This window comes from Cricetulus griseus, chromosome 8, assembly GCF_003668045.3.
Source record: "Cricetulus griseus strain 17A/GY chromosome 8, alternate assembly CriGri-PICRH-1.0, whole genome shotgun sequence".
Lineage (NCBI taxonomy): Eukaryota > Metazoa > Chordata > Mammalia > Rodentia > Cricetidae > Cricetulus > Cricetulus griseus.
The window spans coordinates 49,214,899-49,235,169 of record NC_048601.1 but is presented as its reverse complement, the minus strand read 5'-3'; the positions used below and the strand labels follow the sequence as shown (position 1 = coordinate 49,235,169).

General features: G+C 46.5%; 2 protein-coding genes across 7 annotated transcripts in view; one reads left to right on the top strand and one right to left on the bottom strand.

The window, feature by feature from the left end:
* The window catches only part of Slc25a26 (solute carrier family 25 member 26), a 101,719-nt gene extending 95,452 nt beyond the window's left edge, over positions 1 to 6,267 (top strand). For all 4 annotated transcript variants that reach the window (XM_027428931.2, XM_027428930.2, XM_027428929.2 and 1 more), the window contains 3 exons: positions 1,141 to 1,205; positions 2,011 to 2,084; positions 5,910 to 6,267. In XM_027428931.2, the coding sequence (XP_027284732.1) occupies positions 1,141 to 1,205; positions 2,011 to 2,084; positions 5,910 to 6,027 (257 nt within the window). In that variant the 3' untranslated portion in view covers positions 6,028 to 6,267. The remainder of the gene's footprint in view (positions 1 to 1,140; positions 1,206 to 2,010; positions 2,085 to 5,909) is intronic.
* A 720-nt stretch (positions 6,268 to 6,987) lies between these two features.
* Lrig1 (leucine rich repeats and immunoglobulin like domains 1) overlaps positions 6,988 to 20,271 on the bottom strand; it is a 102,232-nt gene continuing 88,948 nt past the window's right edge. For all 3 annotated transcript variants that reach the window (XM_027428925.2, XM_027428927.2, XM_027428928.2), the window contains 8 exons: positions 18,854 to 19,017; positions 13,023 to 13,343; positions 11,957 to 12,238; positions 10,989 to 11,408; positions 10,473 to 10,598; positions 9,734 to 9,880; positions 8,542 to 8,823; positions 6,988 to 8,448 (listed from right to left, as the gene is read on the bottom strand). In XM_027428925.2, coding sequence (XP_027284726.1) covers positions 8,204 to 8,448; positions 8,542 to 8,823; positions 9,734 to 9,880; positions 10,473 to 10,598; positions 10,989 to 11,408; positions 11,957 to 12,238; positions 13,023 to 13,343; positions 18,854 to 19,017 — 1,987 coding nt within the window. In that variant the 3' untranslated portion in view covers positions 6,988 to 8,203. The remainder of the gene's footprint in view (positions 8,449 to 8,541; positions 8,824 to 9,733; positions 9,881 to 10,472; positions 10,599 to 10,988; positions 11,409 to 11,956; positions 12,239 to 13,022; positions 13,344 to 18,853; positions 19,018 to 20,271) is intronic.

Sequence of the window (20,271 nt, the reverse complement as noted above, 5' to 3'; positions counted from 1 at the left end):
GAAGCTTACTTCTAGTTATGAATGCCTGGCCTTGGCTTGACTTGTTTCTAGCCAGCTTTTCTTATTCCAGTTTAACTTGTCTACCTTTCCCCTCTGGACCTTTATCTTTCTTACTTCTCACATCTTACTTTTCGTCTTACTCCATGGCTGGCTGGGTGCCTGGCCCGATGTCCTCCTCCTCCTCTTGCTCTCTTGCTGCTCCTTCTCTTCCTCGTTTCTCCTGTTTGTTTTCTCTGCCTACAAGCCCTTCCTACCTTATGCCTGCCTCACTATTGGCCTTTCAGCTCTTTTCACAGTTAAACAAATGCAGCATAAACAAGTGTCACGTATCTTAAAATAATATTCCCAACACAAGGAAGTGGAAGCAAGCTCTGTGGTTTCGAGGCCAGCCTGATCTACATAGCAATTTCCAAGCTAACTCAGGATACATAGTGACACCTTGTCTTGCGCAAACAAACAAAATATTAGCAGTAAAGTCTTGGTTTCTGTGTCCACAGGTAGGAACACTGTTAAAATCTATGGACAGTTTGGCCATCATAGTATTTAGATGAAGAAAACACCGAATGTGGACAGGAAGCCCTGAGGCAGAATGCATGCCAGAGCAAGAGGGAGCTAAGGTAGAGCAGAGAGGACAGAAGTGTAACTATTCCCCGACTGTTATCCAGAGCCTGGGAAATAGGGAAAGCATTGTCTGTTATCTTGAAGAGTTGGTTATTTAACGGAAGTCCTCCTGTGGCACACAGGAGCCTGCCCATGCAGAGCAGAAAAGCCTCTGGAGACTCTAAGACAGGCAGCCTGCAGAAAGGTGTCATCTCCAAAGCCACTGGGAGCTGTGTGTGCTTCTCACACTGAAGATTCCACATCTGGCCGTTCCTGTGTCAAATGTACTCAGATTAGTGTACCAGGCTGTGAGAGAGGAAGGTCAGTTGTAGGGCCTACTCCTTCACCTCCTTGCAGTGTTACCCCAAAAGGCGTGAACTAGGTAGACTGAAATTTTTCATGTGTGCATCCTGTTCTCAACACAGTCAAGTAGATGTGATGACAAAGAAATGATGTTGTCAGTTACCTGAATCCAGATGTAGAACTGCCCAGGGTGCTGGCTAGTCTAGACAACTCACGAGTGTTGGGTCTTGCACACAGGTGGTTTCGCAGCTGCAGTTACTACACCTCTGGATGTGGCTAAGACGAGGATCATGCTGGCAAAGGTAAGTATCAGATAACGCAGATTCGATGCCCTAGCTGTTAGCAGGCAGAGTTGTGGGGTACACAGTGATCAGAGTACCTGCCAGGCCTTGAGTAACACTGACATCGGAAGAGCAGCATTGCCATAACTGCTGCAGATCTGTCTGTCGCTGTGGCTGTGATGGATGTGTGTAGCATGCCTCTGTCTCATAAGCACTCTCAGCTGTGCTCTACAAACAGCCCATCTGAGGGCCTCTGCCTGCTACTGTTTTCAGATCAAGACTCAAGAGAGCCTGACTAGCTTCATGTTCCTCAAAGCTAATCTGCAGACTCAGAACTTCGTCCTGGTTGGCTGTGACCAGCTAAGACAATTGTCAGAATTGTTAAAAAGAAAAACAAACGACCAAACTCTGAGCTGAGCTTTAAGGAATTTTAGTAACGTATCTGAATCAAGCATTCTCTCCCAGTCCAGTTCTATAGAAAACAGTTGTGTGGCAGAATTCCAGTCCATAGGTGGGACCAGCCCTGAGAATGGGGTCATTTTGAAACTGAAAGTGGCATTCTTCATCCCTGTCAGGCTTTATAGTTAGACCCATTTTGACGTGGAACCCTCACCCCCATCAGACCAGGTCTACTGCTTCCCATTGGCCTCCTGGTGAACAGTTGTCTATGGTTCCTAGGTGAGCTCAGGCTTCCCTGAGGTGTTTGCCTGTCTGAATGTAGGCAAGATTTCCAAGCCAAACCCAGAGTGTGCCTTGAATGAGAGTGAGGGGAGCCTGCTCAGACTACCAGGAGGTAATAGCCTTATCCCTTCCTTATCTTCTGCAGGCGGGCTCCAGCACTGCTGTTGGGAGTGTGCTCTCTGCCATGCATGCGGTGTGGCGCTCACAGGGACTAGCAGGGTAAGGACGAAGCCAGGCCTCAGCTGCCTTGCCGCCTCTTCCTCAAGTCTTTGTGCCTGCCATGGATGACATGGAAATGTGTGACCCTCATTATCTGGGCTACATCATTGATACAAATACGTTCCCACTTACACACTGTAGATTCGCAAAGGAGCTAGAAGAAAGTGCTTGGGGCTTGGGTGTTTGCAGCCATGTTTAAGAGCCATGGGTAGCCATGCCGAATGATGTGCATGGGTTCTGCATCTATAGGTGTTATTTGTTTTATTGATGAGTAATTTTGTCACCATGCAAACGTATCGTATATTGTGCTCACACAAATGTAGATGGTGCCACATTTGGGGAATATGGCGTCTAGCTGCAAATACGGCATGAACCACTCTGGAGATTATGGACATTTGTAACAGCAGTATTTGTGCATCTGGAGATATACAAATAGAAAAAGAGCTATTTCCAGCCACAGCCTCATCCTACAGGACCAGCCTGGTGTATGCAGTCTGTTTTTCTCTGAAGTATTTGTTACCCAGCTCATGACTGTACTGTCTGTTCCACAGTGGTTGGCCTCAGTTGGATATTATTGTTCTGTTACTAGCTAAGTGCCTCTTTTTTTTTTTTTTCATATGATGGGCAATCAGTTGTGTTTGCCCACATACATGCCTGTAGAGGCCAGAGGTTGGGGTTGGTGTCTTCCTCAATCATGCTCCATCTTATGTTTTTGAGTCTCTTACTGAACTCGGAGCTCACCATTTTGGCCACAGTAGCTGTCCAGTAAGCCCGGATCTACCTGTCCCTTCCCCGTGTGCTGGCTTGCAGGTGTGTGCTGGCTTGCAGGTGTGTGCTGCTGCACCCGGATTTTATGTGGGTGGATCTGAGCTTGGCTTCTTGAGCTTGCTTAGTGTGCACCTTCCTAACCATCTCTCCAGCCCCGTGTGCCTCAAAAGGTTCTGCTTTATGGCCTGAACAGCTGTTGCTCCACGTTGATTCCCTGTGCAGTTTGTTCTGAAGCTGTGTAAATGCTGAGATGCTAACAAAGAAGGATTTCCTATATGTGCAGATGCTCAGCAGCATCCCTTTTCAGGGAGGAGGTGAGCTAGCTCTGGGATGGCTGAGTAGGAGCAGCCCTGTGTGCTTAGCTGAGCCCTGCCTCTCTCAGCCTCTTCACCAGGCACTAAGAGGCCCATCTTAGTCCCATGCCAAAGCAGATCACCAATTGCCATTTGGGGGTAACTTTGGCATTTTCAGTTTCAGCTGTTTGATGGTCTGGAGAATGTGGTCAGGCATTTGCCAGACAGCAAACCCCATTGTCTGAATTTTCCAGCTGGAGGTGGTAGCCCGTGGCTTTACTTGAATGTTAGCTCCGATGGTCTGAGACACAGGTTGGATCTGGTGGATAGGACTTACTGATTCTTGATGTCTCAGCACAGGGAATGCATAGTGGTAGCATTGCAGTGAGTCTGTTGTTCATGGCTGACACCTGAGGAAATAAGAACATTAGTCATTAATTGGCTAGTAATTTGGCATTGAACAAAGAAATGGAGTGAGGAGGGAAATGGCTTGTGAACCCCATATGCATTGTTTGGGAAGCCTCTTGGGTAAGCAGTGGCTGGCCCACAGAAGTAGCAGCTGGTGACAGTGGCTTTCGACATCATAAAGGCCACCTGCCAGATTTCGGTCTTATTTCCACATATTAGCCTCTGTGGTGACTCAGCTGGGCCTCTCTGACCAAGGTTTGCTGCAGCCTGTTTGTCAGTGTTGAGAAAGTGGTGACAGAGATGGCACGATGGATGGGGCAGTTCCCCGCCATGGCCACTGGACACTAATTTGTAGATGATGCAAGACCAGCCTTCCCTGTCCAGGTCACGGCACACACTTGACTAAAGCGAAGCAATGCCAGAACTGCAAGCAGAGGGGAGACAGCAAAGCAGGTCAAGGGTGGATGTTTGTTCTGACCCAGCCTTAGCGCTGAAAGGTAACTTAGATTTTTGGCTCATCTTCTGAGTCTCCACTTTTGGACTCTGGTCACCTTGTACAGCATGTTCCAGGCAGCAATAGCTGTGACTAGACATACAGCAGCTCCAGCCCCTCTACTGATAGAAGACAACAAATGATTGGACCAAGAAACAAGTGAGAACAACTGGTCCCTTCTTGGACAAGTGGCTCAGTCCACCTCCTCTGTTTCAGTTCCAGATACAGCCACCATTGTCTATGTTCCCTGCCCTGCACTAAACGAACCAAGCCTGCACACCTGGTAGCAGCCCCCACCAACAAGGAACCTGATGCTCTCAGAGTAGATGGGGGGCAGGTCTTCCTGTTAGTTCCCACAGGCAAAAGCCATGCCGGATGGCAGAAGCTGCAGAGCAGCGGAGGGGTCCACTTGTCCTGGACTGTCCCCTTTCTCGATAACCACCTGGCTTTTTCTTTTTCTTGACTAAGCCCTTTATGCACTCACTGTCACTGCTGGGAGCTCCTGTTCTCTGATTCTACCTGTGCTGTCACCTGTGGTCCCTGAAACATACCCTGCTCTATTCAGTTTGCCTGCCAGCATAAATGGAACCCCCCACCCCCACCCATAAAAAAGAGATGCCACTTTGTTTGTCGCCTAATGACACTGTAACTGCTTCCATCTGTCTCTCGCCTCTGCCGAGCTTGTTAGTGGCATAAGCTGAGTCTGGCTCTTAGAAGCCAGTGGCCTGTGAGAACTGGTTCTCTCCTTCTCCAGGGATCGAACTTGGGTTATCAGGCTTGATGGCAAGCACCTTTCACCACCTCATGAGCCCAAGTTCTGATTTTCTAAGTTTGTCTTTCTGCACACGAAAGCACTTTTCTGGGTAACAAGGTTTCAGGAGAAATAAGAGCAAGCCTTCTGTCACACTGCCCCTGCCTCCTCTGCAGAAAGCTTGTTTTTTCCAGGCTAGGGAATGCCCTGTGTCCACTAGTCTGGTGATCAGAGGACCTGTAACCGTTTATGGCTGGGCCTGCTTCTGCCTTGTCCTCTCCAGCTGCATGTTGTTCTGCTGGCTTTACAGAGCCGCCTTGTGTAACCAGGTGAGGGTCAGTAGTAGATTACTTTTTTCAGCAATGTCACAATGGATATCTGAAGACTATTCCACAACAATGTTTCTCAACCTGTGGGTGGTTACCCCCTGTCCTTTCACAGCATTGTAGCCTAAGACTAACAGTAGCAAAATCAGTTATGAAATAGAATTGAAAACAATTTTAAGGCTTGGGGTCACCACACCATGAGGAAGTGTATTAAAGGGTTATAGCATTAGGAAGGTTGAGAACAGCTGATCTGCAGAGTGGGGTTCTGACTGGACTGGGATGGGGCACCTACGTGTCCAGGACTGACGTGTGAGATGTTCCACCTCCATCATAGTCATGTGACTTTGGTGTTCTTATATAGACTGAATAAGAACAAGGGATTCCACAAAGATTTGTTTCCTTCTTGTAGAATTCCATTTGTGGAACTCCAACAACTAAATGCAACTGAGTCACCAGGAAAAGAAAGTGGCAGAATTGCTTTAGAACTTGCTTTGCCTCCCTGAACTGAGACCCAGAGGCCCCTCAGTGTCTCACTGGGGTATACCCTTATCAGCCTTACCTCAGATTTGTCCCTTTGACTCCTTTTTTAGAGCACAGATGTTGGGACAGTGGTTACTGTCTTAACCTGAGTGTTCCCAGGCAGACCGTGCAGCATTCAGCCATGCTAGACTAGGCTCCGGTCTCCCAGGCCTACTTGGGAATGTTACTTAGTGGTCTCCTAAAAGGAAGGAAGCACATTGACAAGTGGGTGCACTGAAGTGAGCAAACTATGGCTTCTGTCCCTAGGTTATTTGCGGGTGTCTTCCCACGAATGGCAGCAATCAGCATGGGAGGCTTCATCTTTCTGGGTGCCTATGACCAGACCCGCAGCTTGCTGTTAGAAGTGGGCAGGAAGAGCCCGTGAAGCAGACAGTGTGTCCTTTGAGAAGAGGACTGCGTTGTAGCCCCTGTCTTCCTGCGAGTGGCCCAGCCACCCAAGCAGCGAAGTCAACAAAGTCGATGCTGCAGTGTTGTGCCTTGAAGAGGCCTGCAGAGTGCAGCCCTGAGTGTGGTCCAAGGCACAGGCTGTCCCCACAGAAACTGTCCTTGGTGGACCTCCAGACCAATACCTCAGACCTCTCAATAAATATCTTGGTAAGCTCAGGCCGGGCCCTTCAGCATTCTTGTGTGATTGGTGTCCTATACTTCCTGCTATCTGTTGAGTCACTAAAGAGCAAGCTGGCTCCAATTGGAAGCAAATGACTAGACTGGGGAAAGGACGGGGGCTTGGGGCAGGAACTGTGCATGTGGGTGTTTCTCCCCTGGGCTAATTCCTATTGTGTAAGATTATAACTTTGTTTAAAAAGCATGAGCTGCAGGTGCATAGCATGCATTCTTTCTGGTAAGGAGGCTGCTGTTTTTAATTACCCTCATATTTCTCCTATAAAAACACATGATTATATATTTTATAGCAGAGTGCCCCAAAATCCCCAGTGTGTGAGACAGCAGACAGCTGCAGTTCCAGTGAGTGAGTGGGTGGGCCCAAGTGACTTTGGGCAGGAGCATGGCTAAGGGAAGCAAAGCCCCATGGCCACCACTGTCCTTCCCAGAGGCCTGGCCAGAGCTGCTCCTTTGTCCTAAAGGTGTGTGCAGGCAACACTGGCTGCAGGAGATGGGAGCCAGCATATTTGTGCGGTGTAAGGCTTAACTCGCTAGCCCCAGGTGGCAGAAAATTGGTGAACTATCTGTGGAGTGTAGCATAGCAGCACAGCATCTTCTGAGGCAACAGCACACACGATCTATGGTGCTTTGTATGTATTCTCCTTTGCGGGAAGTACTATTAAAAGCAGAATAGCTGCGCTTAGAACAATGACCACAGACACACTTAGTATTTATAAATGAACCTTTATTAAAGACACTTTAATGCCATTTGTTAGACACTTCAATATCTTACATGTTTTCAATGTACACTGTACCAAAATTTCTATAAATAAATAACTCTGTACATAAAAAGTAATACTTCCTCTTTCACATTGCCTCTCAGAAGCAGCAAATTCACATATTTTGTGGAAGTAACATTAATCAGCCAACTGTGGAGAATAAACTTCTGAATGTGCTTTGTCCTGGGGCACAGTACACTGTGACTCAGGCCATCACTGTGTCAATACTTCCCTCAGCTTTCAGGGATTTTAAGGACCGAGTTTGTTTCCATGTAGTTTCTATTGAATTACACATTGGCACTCACAAGATGGTTAGCAACAGGACCCCAAAGTGCAAATCACCCAGGCCAAGGACTCAGTGAAACTGGGCTTGGACTGTACAAGACTATGTGAGGGAACATGTGGACAGGCCTGCTAAGAGAAATCAGCTGGCCCTAGACATGGCAGAACTAAACCACACTATTGGAAAATCCACAGGTGTACCAACACTGCCTTAACAAGCTTCAAAGAACCATTGGAGGCAGATGAGACATTTGCTTGTACCGAGTGAGTTACAAAGAAAGACAAAAGGCAGTGCTTAATTGTTCTGAGCTTTTGGTAGATTAACAACCTCAACCTCTTCCTCCGAGACAGACCCTGAACCTAGAAGAAAGGCAAGTGTCACGTGCACCCAGCTCCAAAATGAGGCCACCAGAATGACAACTGCAGAGATGTGGCCAATGCGCCTGAACCTGACTCAGCCAGAACGCCCTCCTTTCCAACCCCCAGCCACAGCTAATGTGGTTTTACCTGAATCTCAGCTGTGCGTTAAGGCACCAGAACTATTCCTGACCCTCTCCAAGATTAGACAGCAACCTAGTGTGAAAATATCACTGAAAGCGGGACCCATGCGCTAAGGATTAAAATAGTCTCTGTAAAAGATATATAATATATATGAACTCTCTGAAAACTCTTATGTACAATGGTATCAAATACTTTTCCTGCCTTTGTACACAAATAGTCTCCTGCATGTCCGTGCTCCAGATGTCAAGTCCTTTAGCCAACTGACACTCGACACGGAAGGTACAACTGTCCAGAGTGACATCTGGACACACACTTCCCACCGCTTCTCCTACCTCTTTCCTGTAGCAACCGCTTTAAAAGAGCTGAGGTAGATGAAGCCTAGCTTTTCGGTGCCAATAGCAATGGTCCCCTCCGTTTCCCAGTGAGCTGTCCTGTCAGTGGCATAGACTCAGGACTAGAGTCACAGGCCTGGGGGAGGTGGCCATTGGAAACAAGCAAGTGCTGGGCTTCAGTAGGTATGGCGTCTTCTGGGAGCTCTGGGCTGCCTGAAGTTAACGTAGGAGAAGGCTGTAGGTCTATGGAGTCTGGTTCATGTAACTTGGCTAAAGTCCAAGAGGAATCTCCTGTTTAAGAAAAACCAGAGGGCGCATTAGCCTGTGCACACTAACCCCGTAAGGGCTCCTAACCCACCACGATGCACCTTTAACAATACTTACCTTTCCCATCTGGGGATGCCCCCTTGTTCTTCAAAGACAGCAGTATTCTGTCATGGTTACTTGGATAGAGGGATCCCCCAGAGTGGGTGTGAGACCCATCAGCAGTCCCAGTGTAAGGGTGGTGTGGAGAACATTCTCCGTTGTGCTGCCTGAGCTCTTGGCTGCTTGGTGTACCTGGCTGTCCACTCTCTGTGGACACAGGCTGGGGACTGGATGCTTGTTCCTTAGGCTGACTGTCTGTGTCAGGGTTGAAGTCACTGCATACAGCAGAGCCACTGTGTGCTGAAGGAAGAACAGAGCCAACAGTGAATTGGAACCAGAGCCCCTGAAGTCTCCATGCCCTCTCAGAGGCCTGACTGGAAGATGAGTCCTGTTTCCCACTGCCTTTGTAATACCCCTGGCCCCCCCTGGAATATGCACATGGAGAGGAGCTGGTCTTTTCTACTCAGTGTCCACAGGAATGACTTTAGGTTGCACACTCTGATCACAGTGAATGAAGGGGAAGTGAAAGGACAGATCTGTATTAGAATCTACACAGAGATGAGTCTTCTGGACAACTGGACTCCTGGGAGCAGGGCTGGGGAGGTGGCTCAGCAGGTGAAGTGTGTGATGAGCAGAAGCATCAGGGTTCAGGTTCCCAGTACTCTCAGAAATGCCAGGCAGTGTGGTCACCCACCTGTAATCTAGGGCTTGGGAAGCAGAGGCAGGAAATCCTGGAGCAAGAGGCTAGTTAGAGCAACTATCAGTGAGAGGCTCTGCTCAATACATAAAGTGGAGAAGAGACTAGGGGAGACACATCAACCTCTGGCCAATGGCTGGGCATTGTAGCGCATGCCTCTAATCCTAGCATCTCAGAAAGCTAAGGACAGCCTGGCTACAAAGTGAAAGAAATCTTGTCTGGATGAGACAAGACAGGCCAGGTACGAGGATGCAAACCACCATGGTTTTGTGGTCTTTGCTCTGTAAGTTCCTTATAAGTTTAAGAAAACTCACCCTTTGGTTCAGCACATCATAGACTTACCTAAGGGACATAAGACTCTAAGATCAAAGGAAGCCAGATCTTCCAGTTTGTATTCTGAGTACAATTCAGAGACAGTATGAGAGCAACAATGTGCTGCTCCTCCCATTTACTAAGTCCACCCCGATTTCAGTGTCAAAAGCAATGGCTTTCCCTGATCAAAGTGACCCTTACCTGTTGTATATGGAGCAGTGGTCCTGTCAGCTTTCTCCATCACTTTCCATGGCTCTCTAGTGTATCCAACACACAGCTTGGGCTGCCGGCATGTAATGCTATGCACGTCGACCTCTGGGAAGAGGCTCGAGTCTCTCAGACACACACCTGAAATGGAGCCCCTTATAATTTAGAAGCTGCTTAAGGTCTCTTAGTCTAGTGGACAAGCTACAGCTCTTCCCTAGCACCCATCCTTTGGCATCCACTGGGGATTGGTTCCTATGCTCCTCAAGAGATGCCCAAACCCAAGGCTGGTCAGGTCCCTTCTCTGAAATGATGCTGTTTGCACATAAACTGTACACCTTCTCTGATAGACCTTAAGTCATCTCTACTCACAGTACCAGTAACAATGGAAATCTCCACACATATTCAGTACAGACACAACTTTTCTTTCCTGAATTTTCATCTGTGGTTGATTGAACCACCACATGTAAAGCACCAACAGTAGTGTAAAGCTAGTCAGGACCTGGAATGTCCTTTGCATCTATTCTTCCTGGCAATCCTACCTTACTGAAGACACAGTGCTAAGCCCAATGCAGGGACTTCTGGCAGACAAAACCATAGAACTGTGTGTACACACCAGATCCAAACTCAAAGACCTGGTTTGCCACATGTGACACAGGTACCCAGCCTACCCCAAGGAGGAGGTAAAGCTGTATCCAGGACACAGATTAGAGGGTTTCACTGTTCTTGAACTTACCATTGCTTTCAATGTGCCCACTGGCCTGATGACCACCTTCAGTCCTGATCACAGTTTCCTGCCTGTCAGAAAGGGTTCCCTGAGAGGAGAGGTAGCTTGGAACATCTGGAGGCACAATGGTTTCGTCTGCAAGGAGAATGACGATTAAGTAACAGGGCTGCCTGCCTCAATACATACAGATCCGTATTCACAGTCACAAGGTCACACACACTACAGTGGTCCGAAAGCTCTGCAGCTGCTGGTTAGCCTCCTTTATAACCTGTTGTAAACATTATGGCAGTCAGACACCTAACTCCACAGAGATGGAGGACCTAACAAAACCACAAGATGGTGAAAGCTTGGGAACAACCTGATTCATGACAACAGGCAGGGCCCTAATGCCCCTGAATCTCCATGAAGACCAGAAACTGCAGGGCCCAGCAGGTGCTTGAACTTGAGTGTTCCCATCTCCTGATATGTTGGACTGCAACACTCACTACTTCCGCTGTCCCCTGCACAGCCTACCATCCTGCTGACCTGTGTTAGTGACGCTGTACTCCTCACTCTTCTTCCTGGTCTGGTAGATGATGCACACCCACACCAGTGAGGTAAGCACGATGCTGCAGACCACAGCAATGGTAAAGATGCCTATGGTGGTGCCATCCTTCCGGCAGCCGGGGGTGGGCAGAATGCTCAGTTGGCTGTGTGCTCGCTCAGTGCCCAGGGGATTAGACATCTCACAGGTATACCGGCCTGCATCCTCTGCTGCCACATTCTGAACAACCAGCAGTTGGTTGCCTGGAGTAAAATGGTGTCGCTCAGTGAGGCTCAGCGGGCGACCTCCTTTCAGCCAGGTGATGCGTGGTGTGGGACTCCCCATTGCTTTGCACTGGAGGGCCACTGTTTCTCCCACAGTTACCACACGGTCTTCCAAAGGCACTGCCAGGGACGGAGTTTCTGCAGGAAGGCAGTAGAGAGTGCACATTTATTCTATGGGTCTTGCCTACTGGAAGTCTACTTATTTTCCAGACAGAAGACAATCCCACATAGTGATGAAATGCTATCTGAGACCTTTTACTGGTGCTTCAAGCTTTTCAGAAGGCCAAATGTGACTAAATCTTTCCCATTTCTAGGAATGGCCTCAACAGAGCAAAGACCTTACGTCATACCAAACTATCCTATTAGATAGACTTGAGTACTCCTCCTGAGCAAGATCACACCTACCACCACCACCTCCAACATACACACACACACACACACACACACACACACACACACACACACACACACACACACACACACACACACACGGAATTCTTACTCAAACATACAGCTGAGTACTTTCTTGCTCATTGCCTTTTATGAGCCAGAGCCACTTGCTTAAAAGCAGCCCCAAATTTCAAACTAAGTAGAAAGAGTTTACCACACCTATCTAGAAAGCAGATACCTGTAATACTTGAGTTTTACCCCATCCCACCCCGCCACATACACTACCAATAGCGAACCTAGGACAGTCAGGGTAGCATTTGCTGAAACAGAGCCAGCCGAGTTCTGGGCAGTACAGCTATAGACACCCATGTCGTCTATTTTCACATCGGTGATAAAGAACACATCATCATCGGGCATGACATGCATGCGTCGCTCACGAGCTGCAGGGAAATCAGTGCCTCCATCCTTTTGCCATGCAATCTGGGGGTTAGGGTGGCCCGTGGCAGCACACTCAAGGCGGGCTGTGGTGCCAGTCCGGATAGCGATGTCATAGGGAATTTTGGTGAATGATGGCAATACTGGGAGAAAAAAAGAACAGGTAAAACTATATGGGATGGCTGCATGTAAAAGCAGACTCCTGGCAAACAGATCCCCACTATGCCTAGGTCTCAGCTCATTGCTACACCAACCTTCCCAGGAGTACCCAGGTTCTCCCCCTCCCAGACACAACACAACACTCATTATACTTAAGCCTACCCACTGGACCATCAAGCCAGAGGCTCAACCCACACCTAATCTCCATATCCGCTAGAGCACTGGTTCTCAACCTGTGGGTCTCAAACTCATTGTAGACCTCTATATCCAAAATTATTTACATCACGATTCATACCAGTGACCAAAAAATCAGTTATAAAGTAACAACGAAAATAATTTTGTGGCCGGGTGTGACCACAACATGAGGAACTCAACAAAAGGGGCACACTTGTTTAGAGGGATGGGGATTGACACTTGTGCCAAGCTGCTTTGCTCCCAAATATACCATCTACTCTAAGGGCAGAAGCTAACATAGGACCCAGGGATGCTTGAAGTCTGGAAACCACATCTCTTGGCTTATAGAAGACAGTAAACAGATAAAAATACAAGGCTTAACTCTACAATGTCACTTTACATAAATGGACTCTGAAAGTCACCCATCCCAAACTAAAACCAATGATTCAATCTGTAAAACTTGGTCTGGGACAAACCCAAGGAATGGTACAAAGAAATGTACCCCATTGCAGCTTGTGTCTCCTTACACCAATGACAATCAAGGGTATGGTTTGTGGGACTCTGCTTGAAAAGCACAAGATGTCATTTCCCTACCGTTCACAGTAAGCCTGGCCTTGTGCGAGTACGTGGAACCAAAGTGGTTGGTGATGACACACTGATAGCGGCCTTCATGTCCGAATGTGACATGACGGAGGTGCAGGATAGTGGTATACTCCATCACTTCGCCATCCTGTGCACGGACATGTGCAAAGTTCTCCATGTCTGCATTGGCCAGGACCTCATTGTCCTTCTTCCACGCAAAGGTCATTGGGGAGCTGCTGCTGCTGGCTGCTGAGCATGTAAAACGGATGTCCTTGCCCACCACAGCCATGGTCGTCTCAGGCTGGGTAATGATCTGTGGCTTTGGAAAGTCATCTGGGGAGAGAACTAACTGTAAGGCACCTTGCTCTCTGTGTACACCAGCTGCTAGTCAACCTAAGAAGGAACTGAGTGAGTCATTTCTGGTCACAATGCCAGCACAGTTAGTTCCACCAGACATGGTGAGAGTTGTGCTATGGCTCTCAGGCCTTACTGCCTCCTTGGCTAGAAATAAACCCATGCCTACTCAACTCATCAAACCAGACTTAGGTTTTCCTTTTGACAACTATGCCAACTTGACCCACTTTAAACAAAATCTCCAGGCACCATCAGTCATACTGGTAGACATAATTCCAAAAGGACTGAGGTTCAATGTATTTTGAGTATCGGGACTCAAACACACACAGGTAAAATACCAAAACAATGGCAAAAATAATTTTCAGATTTGTGGAAGACCATGTTTAATAGTAAACCATATCTTTTTGATTTCAAGAAAAAGGACACACCTCAGTAATGACAGTGAGCAATACAATGTTTTCACATATCCAAGTCTCATTCTATGTCCCCAGGTCTGTGTCAAACTTGAAACCTAGAAGCTAGCAGCCAGTAAGGGCCAGCTCCCTCAACAGCTCCACAGAGAACTATCACTGTCTGGAGCTTCCAGGAAGGAGCATGCAGGGCAAAGGAAGCCCTATGCTGAGCAGCTGATGAACTGGTCAAGCACCAATGTTTTACCCCACAGCTGTTTAGGTGACCACCCCAGCCCTAGCATTTGGGCAGCTGGAGAAGCAACTTTCAAAGGGAATCAGGTGTAGAAGACACCAGTAATGGGCAATGAAGACTCCAAAAGACCTGTGAGAATTTAGAAGGCCACATGGGTCTACCAAGCTATGTAAACACCCAAGGGAGGCTTGAAGGGTTTCTCATTTCTTTCCTGTGATTGGGCTGGGGGACCTGCACAAACAGAAAGTGATGACAAATCCCAACACTTACAGAGATCCCAGGGAGGGGATATGAAACTCAGTAAGGATGCTTGTGTCCTATTGTTAGCCAATCACTAAAATAACCAAGCAGAAACCCAAGGGGCTGTGCAGAGCAGGCTTTATGGCACAGACCCAGGAGACAGCCCTAAACAAACAGCAGCAACCAGCCCAGGAAGACAGCATGCAGAGAATCTGATCCCCACATTGAACATACTGTTTTATTTTTGTTGCCTACTTTTCAACAACAAACTTAGGAAATATATAGCTAAGAAAACAGCAGTCAGGAGAAACTGAGGAATCCTAGATCCTGAACTTTTTGTATCTAACTATAAAAATAGTCAAAAAAGAAAAACCAACTAAAGGAACCATATATAATAAAAACCATGAATACCTTAACAAAGAGACACATTATAAAAAGGAACCAAATACGGTTTTAAAGTAGAATAAATGAAATTTTATAAAATCTCTTAAAGCAGCTCGATAGCAGAACTGAGTTGGTATAAGAGTATAAACTTGAAATGGATCAATGGAGACTATCTACTGCAAGAAACCAACAACTGAAAAAAAAAAAAGAAGAACTGAATAGATGCAGAGGCTATGCCACAGCATCAAGAGGCACAGCACCATGAGGATTAACTGGAGACCACCATGACAAAAAAGGGAAAAGTTTCCAGAAAAATGAGCCCAAGCATAGTAAATCTGATGGGAAAAAAATGCATGCCAGGTTCAGTGGACTACAAGTAGAGTTACAGGAGAGCTACATCCAGATGCACTGTGGTCAACCTGTTAAATGCCAAAACAGCCCCAGTCACTCATTACACTAGAAAGATCCTCCAAAACACAAGCAGCTGACTGCTCGACAGAAACCAGGGAAGCTGGAGACAGTAGAAAGACATACCCGAAGTCCTTACATAGAAATTACCAACTAAATCTCCATATCCAGCAAAAACACCTTCCAAAGTTGAGGGAGTAATTTAAACATTTCCAGATTTTTAAAAGGGGGCAACCTGAAGTAGAAAATTTCTTGCTTCCAGACCTACACTGCATATATTCTGGACAAGTCTTTCAGACTAGATCCAAATACCAAAGAACAAACAAAACAAATCCAAACACTGTAAAGGAATTTATACAGGTAAGTATAAAAATCGACACAGGCCAGTTAGTCTAGCTCAACTAGTAACCCAAGCCCTAGTTCTTAGTGACAGATTCATCTCAAAAAACACAAGTTGGAGAGGTCCTGAGGATGACATCCAAGGTTGACCTCTGGCCTCCACACCCATGCATACAATAGAAAAGTATACAGATAAAACAAAACCAAACCTGATTATATCAGCACAGTTGAGATATAAAATCATTGTATAGTTTCTCTCACATTCAACTGCACCTCTATTTCTATGTAAGAGTAACATAACATTTTTACACTCAAACTAGAAAACAAAAAGGAAAAGTAAGTAAATAAATGGAGAGTTGAGAAGTGGGAACACTATGTTTATGCATCAGGAAGACAATGCAGTCAGGGTGGCCATGCTCCCAGGCTAATCTAGAGCCAGTAAAATGCCAAAATCTTAGTTTCCTTTATTAAAGAAATTTACAAATTAATACCTTATAGAGAAATGGCAAGGGACCTATAATAGCCAAAGTAATCCTGACAAAACAAAGTATGGAAGGAGTCGCTGAAGTTCTATAGTCCTCAGGAGAAAGCAGAGGAGTAAGGCATCAGGACCTTGTGTGAGGGAGGCATTGGTTCCTAAAATGACAGCACAAACTACAGAGTGTGGAGAGCCTAGGCGCTAGAGAATTGTAAGACTTTTGCACTGGGTTGTCAACAAAGTGATTTAAAAAAAAAAAAAACTCACAGAGTAGGAGAACATGTTGGCAAACCATGATTAGAGCCTGGAATATAGAAAAGTATTTGCAGCTAAAGTGCAGAAAGACATGACATGGACAAATTTTGAAAATGGCTAGCTTTCCAAAGATGACACATTCGTCCAGTAAGCCTGTGACAGTTTGCCCCTACTGCAACTAAGTTGTAGTGAAAACAAATGTCACTGTGGAAATTAGCATCCCCATACATTGTCAGTGGGCATGTGGAGTCACGAAGCCCCCTTGGGAAAACAGATTCAGCAATTCTATTCTAGGTATATATAAACCCAAGAAAACATACATAAAAACCTGACTGTGTGCAGCACATTATTCAAAAGATCCAAAGAATATGCACAACCTAATGCCCAACATCTGATGGATGAACAGATAAATTGTATATCCATACAACAGGAGGCCATAGTGCCACTAAATGAGTACATGTTAAGGAATTCTACACTGGGGTATAGTTCAGTTCTAGAATGCCTGTGTAGCATGCCTGACGTCCTGAATTTAAACCCCAGCACCATCAATACAGAACTGAGAACTTAGTTACAACTTGTCAGAAGGAGCAAGCTAAATTTTTGTATAGTCCTATTTATGCCAGCTGTCTAGAACAGAGTGATCCAAGATACAACTGGACCACTGCCTTCAAAGGATCTGGGGATAGACTTGGGACAACAGGGGCAGCTTAATAGCATGGGAGTGGGATTCTTTTAGAGGCTATTAAAATGTAAAATGAGTAATAATAATGGCATTAATTTTGATTTGTCTAAAGTCACTTTAACAAGGTAAATTTTTACAGTAAGTTATATTTCCTTTTTAAAAGTTTTATTCAGCTATATCTACACATGTAAAATAAACAATTCAGTGTGTCTTTCTTTAGTATCTTCAAATAGTTGTAATCACCACCACAATCAATCTTAAACATTTTTATCACCTCAAACAGGCTGTCCTCCTTTTTAGCTCTTCCCCTTCTATCTCCAATGCTCCCCACCCCAGAAGAGCTGGTAATGTACTCTTCCTACCTCAACAGATTTCCCTTAGTCTAGGCATTCTGTGACTTCATTTACTTAGCTGCTCACTGTCAAAATCCATTCATGCTGAGACAGACTAACTGACCTCATGTCCCATGGGACAGCTACCCACCTGTTGTCAAGGGATGGGTGTCTGGTAGCTCCAGCTTGAGCTGTTATGAGGAACACTCCTTGAGCACTTGGTCAGAGCTGCTCCCATCCCCTTAGATGTATCAGAAGAGTGGGCCCAGCAGCTCACAGTGTACTGTTTACACAGTGAAGCTCCCTGTGCAGCACCTAAGGGAGGGTACTTGCACTCAGCTAACTTCATGCTAACTTTCTAGAATGTGTAAGGTAGCTGTTTCTGTTTCTTAAGAAACACAATGGGAGACATCTAGGAGAATTTGAACCTCTGATTTCCTACCAAGGATTCTCATGGGTAGTTACGAGGGGATTGCTGCGATGCCAAGTGTGGCAAGGCCACCAGCTAGGGATCAGGTACAGTTCCATGAGTGCATGCAAACGGACGACTGCCCTCCAGCAGGAGACAGACAGAGGAAACCCAAACAAGTTAATGGCCGTGGACTCAATTAGCACTGGCCTCGTAGGTGGGGCCTACTTTGCTGTGACTACAATGCTCTTTGCACAACCCTGGATTCTACCCAGGGAGTCAAAGCACCGAGAAGTTTGCAAACCTGCTCTAGGAACCAATGTGGTGGGAGGTAGAGAATGAGTAGAAAAGGGGACATTTGTCTCACCTCCAGCAGGCATAATGAAAAAGAAAAGAGGCTGGACAAGTGGCCCTGGGACACCCATGGTTGGGTCATAAGTAGCACTGTCCAGGAAGAGATCCTGAAGCTCAGCAAGGCCAGAGGAAACCAATGACAAGAGGTTGTACACTCCACTCCTGCTCAAAGCAGCCCAGACAGATCTCAAAGGCCGCCTCATTCTCGGAGTCCATCTTCTTGGCTATGCGGCTATGTTAGTCCTGCCAGGGTACGCACATGCGCTCTCTCTCTCTCTCTCTCTCTCTCTCTCTCTCTCTCTCTCTCTCTCTCTTCTCTCTCTCTCTGTGTGTGTGTGGGGGGGGGGTTGGGGGTGGGTGTTTCAGCTGTTCTGCATTTTCTGTGCTCTTTGTAACTACACTTGGATCCTGACTACCCCTGGTCAGAAAGATGTTGACAGCTACATGTTCCAGCAATCTGAAGAAGAAAAGACTCTCACCAGTGCACATTGCAGTGGTTTGAACAAACAGCAAGAGTGCAAGTCAACATCGAGGAATTATTTTTACTACAGTGGCTGTTCTCCTGAGACCCATTCTTCCTGTGTTTAACCTCTCATTCTGAGGGCTGGAAAGAAATACACATTGAAACCCCATCCTCATGCACTGTGTAAATTCACAGCCAAACCCAGGCACCAGGACCCTTCTGAAAGGACTAGAACTATCTTCCTGTAACTGGTTATTTAGATTTGTAGCTGAACCTACTCCCTTCTAATTAAATACATGTACTCCAAGAACCACAGAATGAGGCACCGTTCAGTAAATACATGTGGTTTCCGTGGGAAAGAAACTGCACCCAGCAGCTAATCTGTAACCATGGACCATATTAACTAGTGTCATAGGAACAAGTCTTATAATGAGAAGTTCCTTCTGACCTCTCTGTCCTTCTTCATCCACCAAACAAACAAATCTCAAGATTAATCTTACCACACACAAAACTGTCTGGCAGCACTGAGAAAATGCTCTGGCCCTTCAGTGACTCTGGATGGGCACAGGTGGCTGTCACAAAGGTCTGTAGCATCCTGCCCACTAGCCATGGGGGCAGCCACTTGAGCTGGCAGTCACAGAGGAAGCTCTCACTGCTGATGTGGCTGAAAGAGAAAACAAGAGGTGGACACTTACCATGTGCCCATTAAGGGAGGGGGCTCCCTTACACACTCCCACAAAGAGCAAAATATTACAACCAATCAGCTCGGAAGTCAGGACATCAAGCTACAAAGGGAATGTTTTTCCTTGTGGTTCTTCCAGTGACTGGGAAAAGCTCATGCAGCCTCCCTGCAGATTCAAATGGAGTACGGCTTCTAATGGAATCAGAAGGGCAGAACCCAAGATGCCTAACAAGCTCCCAAGAGATACCAAGAATGCCTGTCCAAAGACCACAGCAGCACCTTGTGAGTTTACCCATTCCCTAGGAGGGTCAAAGCTCCTGTCGCCCTGGGGATGCCTTCCCGTAGACGCATCCCGTATGGGAGAGCACACTGCACACCACCGGCTCACCACATTTGATAAGCTGTCCAAACTAAAACCAGCTTTAAATACTGCAACAAGTCCTAAGGAATCTTGTCCTGTGTGGCTGTTATCTTTTTATTTGGCAAAACTGTAAATGTTTTTAAACATTAAATGCAAGCTTCACCAGCACACCTTCCTCTTGCTGGAGTTTACCATCACACCAGCATTGCTGGGGAGAGCAGCAAAATTTGGCTCCACCTCCAGCACAGTACTTGTGAGTTAACTGCTGCTGCAGCCCAGCAGCCATGAGAACACTCAACTTTGGTTTCGTGAGGCTCCAACCAAAACAGAGAACATTTTCATTTTTCAGCAAATGGGGTTATACTTCCAAACAGAAATCAGAATGGCCATCTGAGCGGACATTCCTTCTCTAAGAGTCATTCAAGATAAGTCACCCAGAGTCTAGCTGCCTGGATCCTGAAAGAGCTGGAGTCTTGAGTTAGAGTGACACTAGCCCACAGCCAAGGAGCAGAAGACAGTAAATGTGTGGGCTTCCCATCATGAAGTGCCTGTGGTATGTGGTGACAAAGGGGGCAGTCCCGGCACATCCTATTCTCACAGCGAAAATGAACTAGCTTTCTGTTTTCTGTTCATCTCTCCTAATGTCTGATGAGCAGTGATAATGTAGAACTAGTGAACAGCAAGGAGGAATAGACACAGCCCATGACGTCACACAGAGTGAAGTCTCCTCCTTCCTGTTCCACAGCCCCACCTTCAGCCTCTCCAGATCACTTTAAGAAGTAATTTTCCAAAGACTCGACTCTTTTATCTCAAAGCATTAAAATAGGGATGCTGGTCCCTCTTAGACAACAGTACCAGAACAAGGTTTAACATTT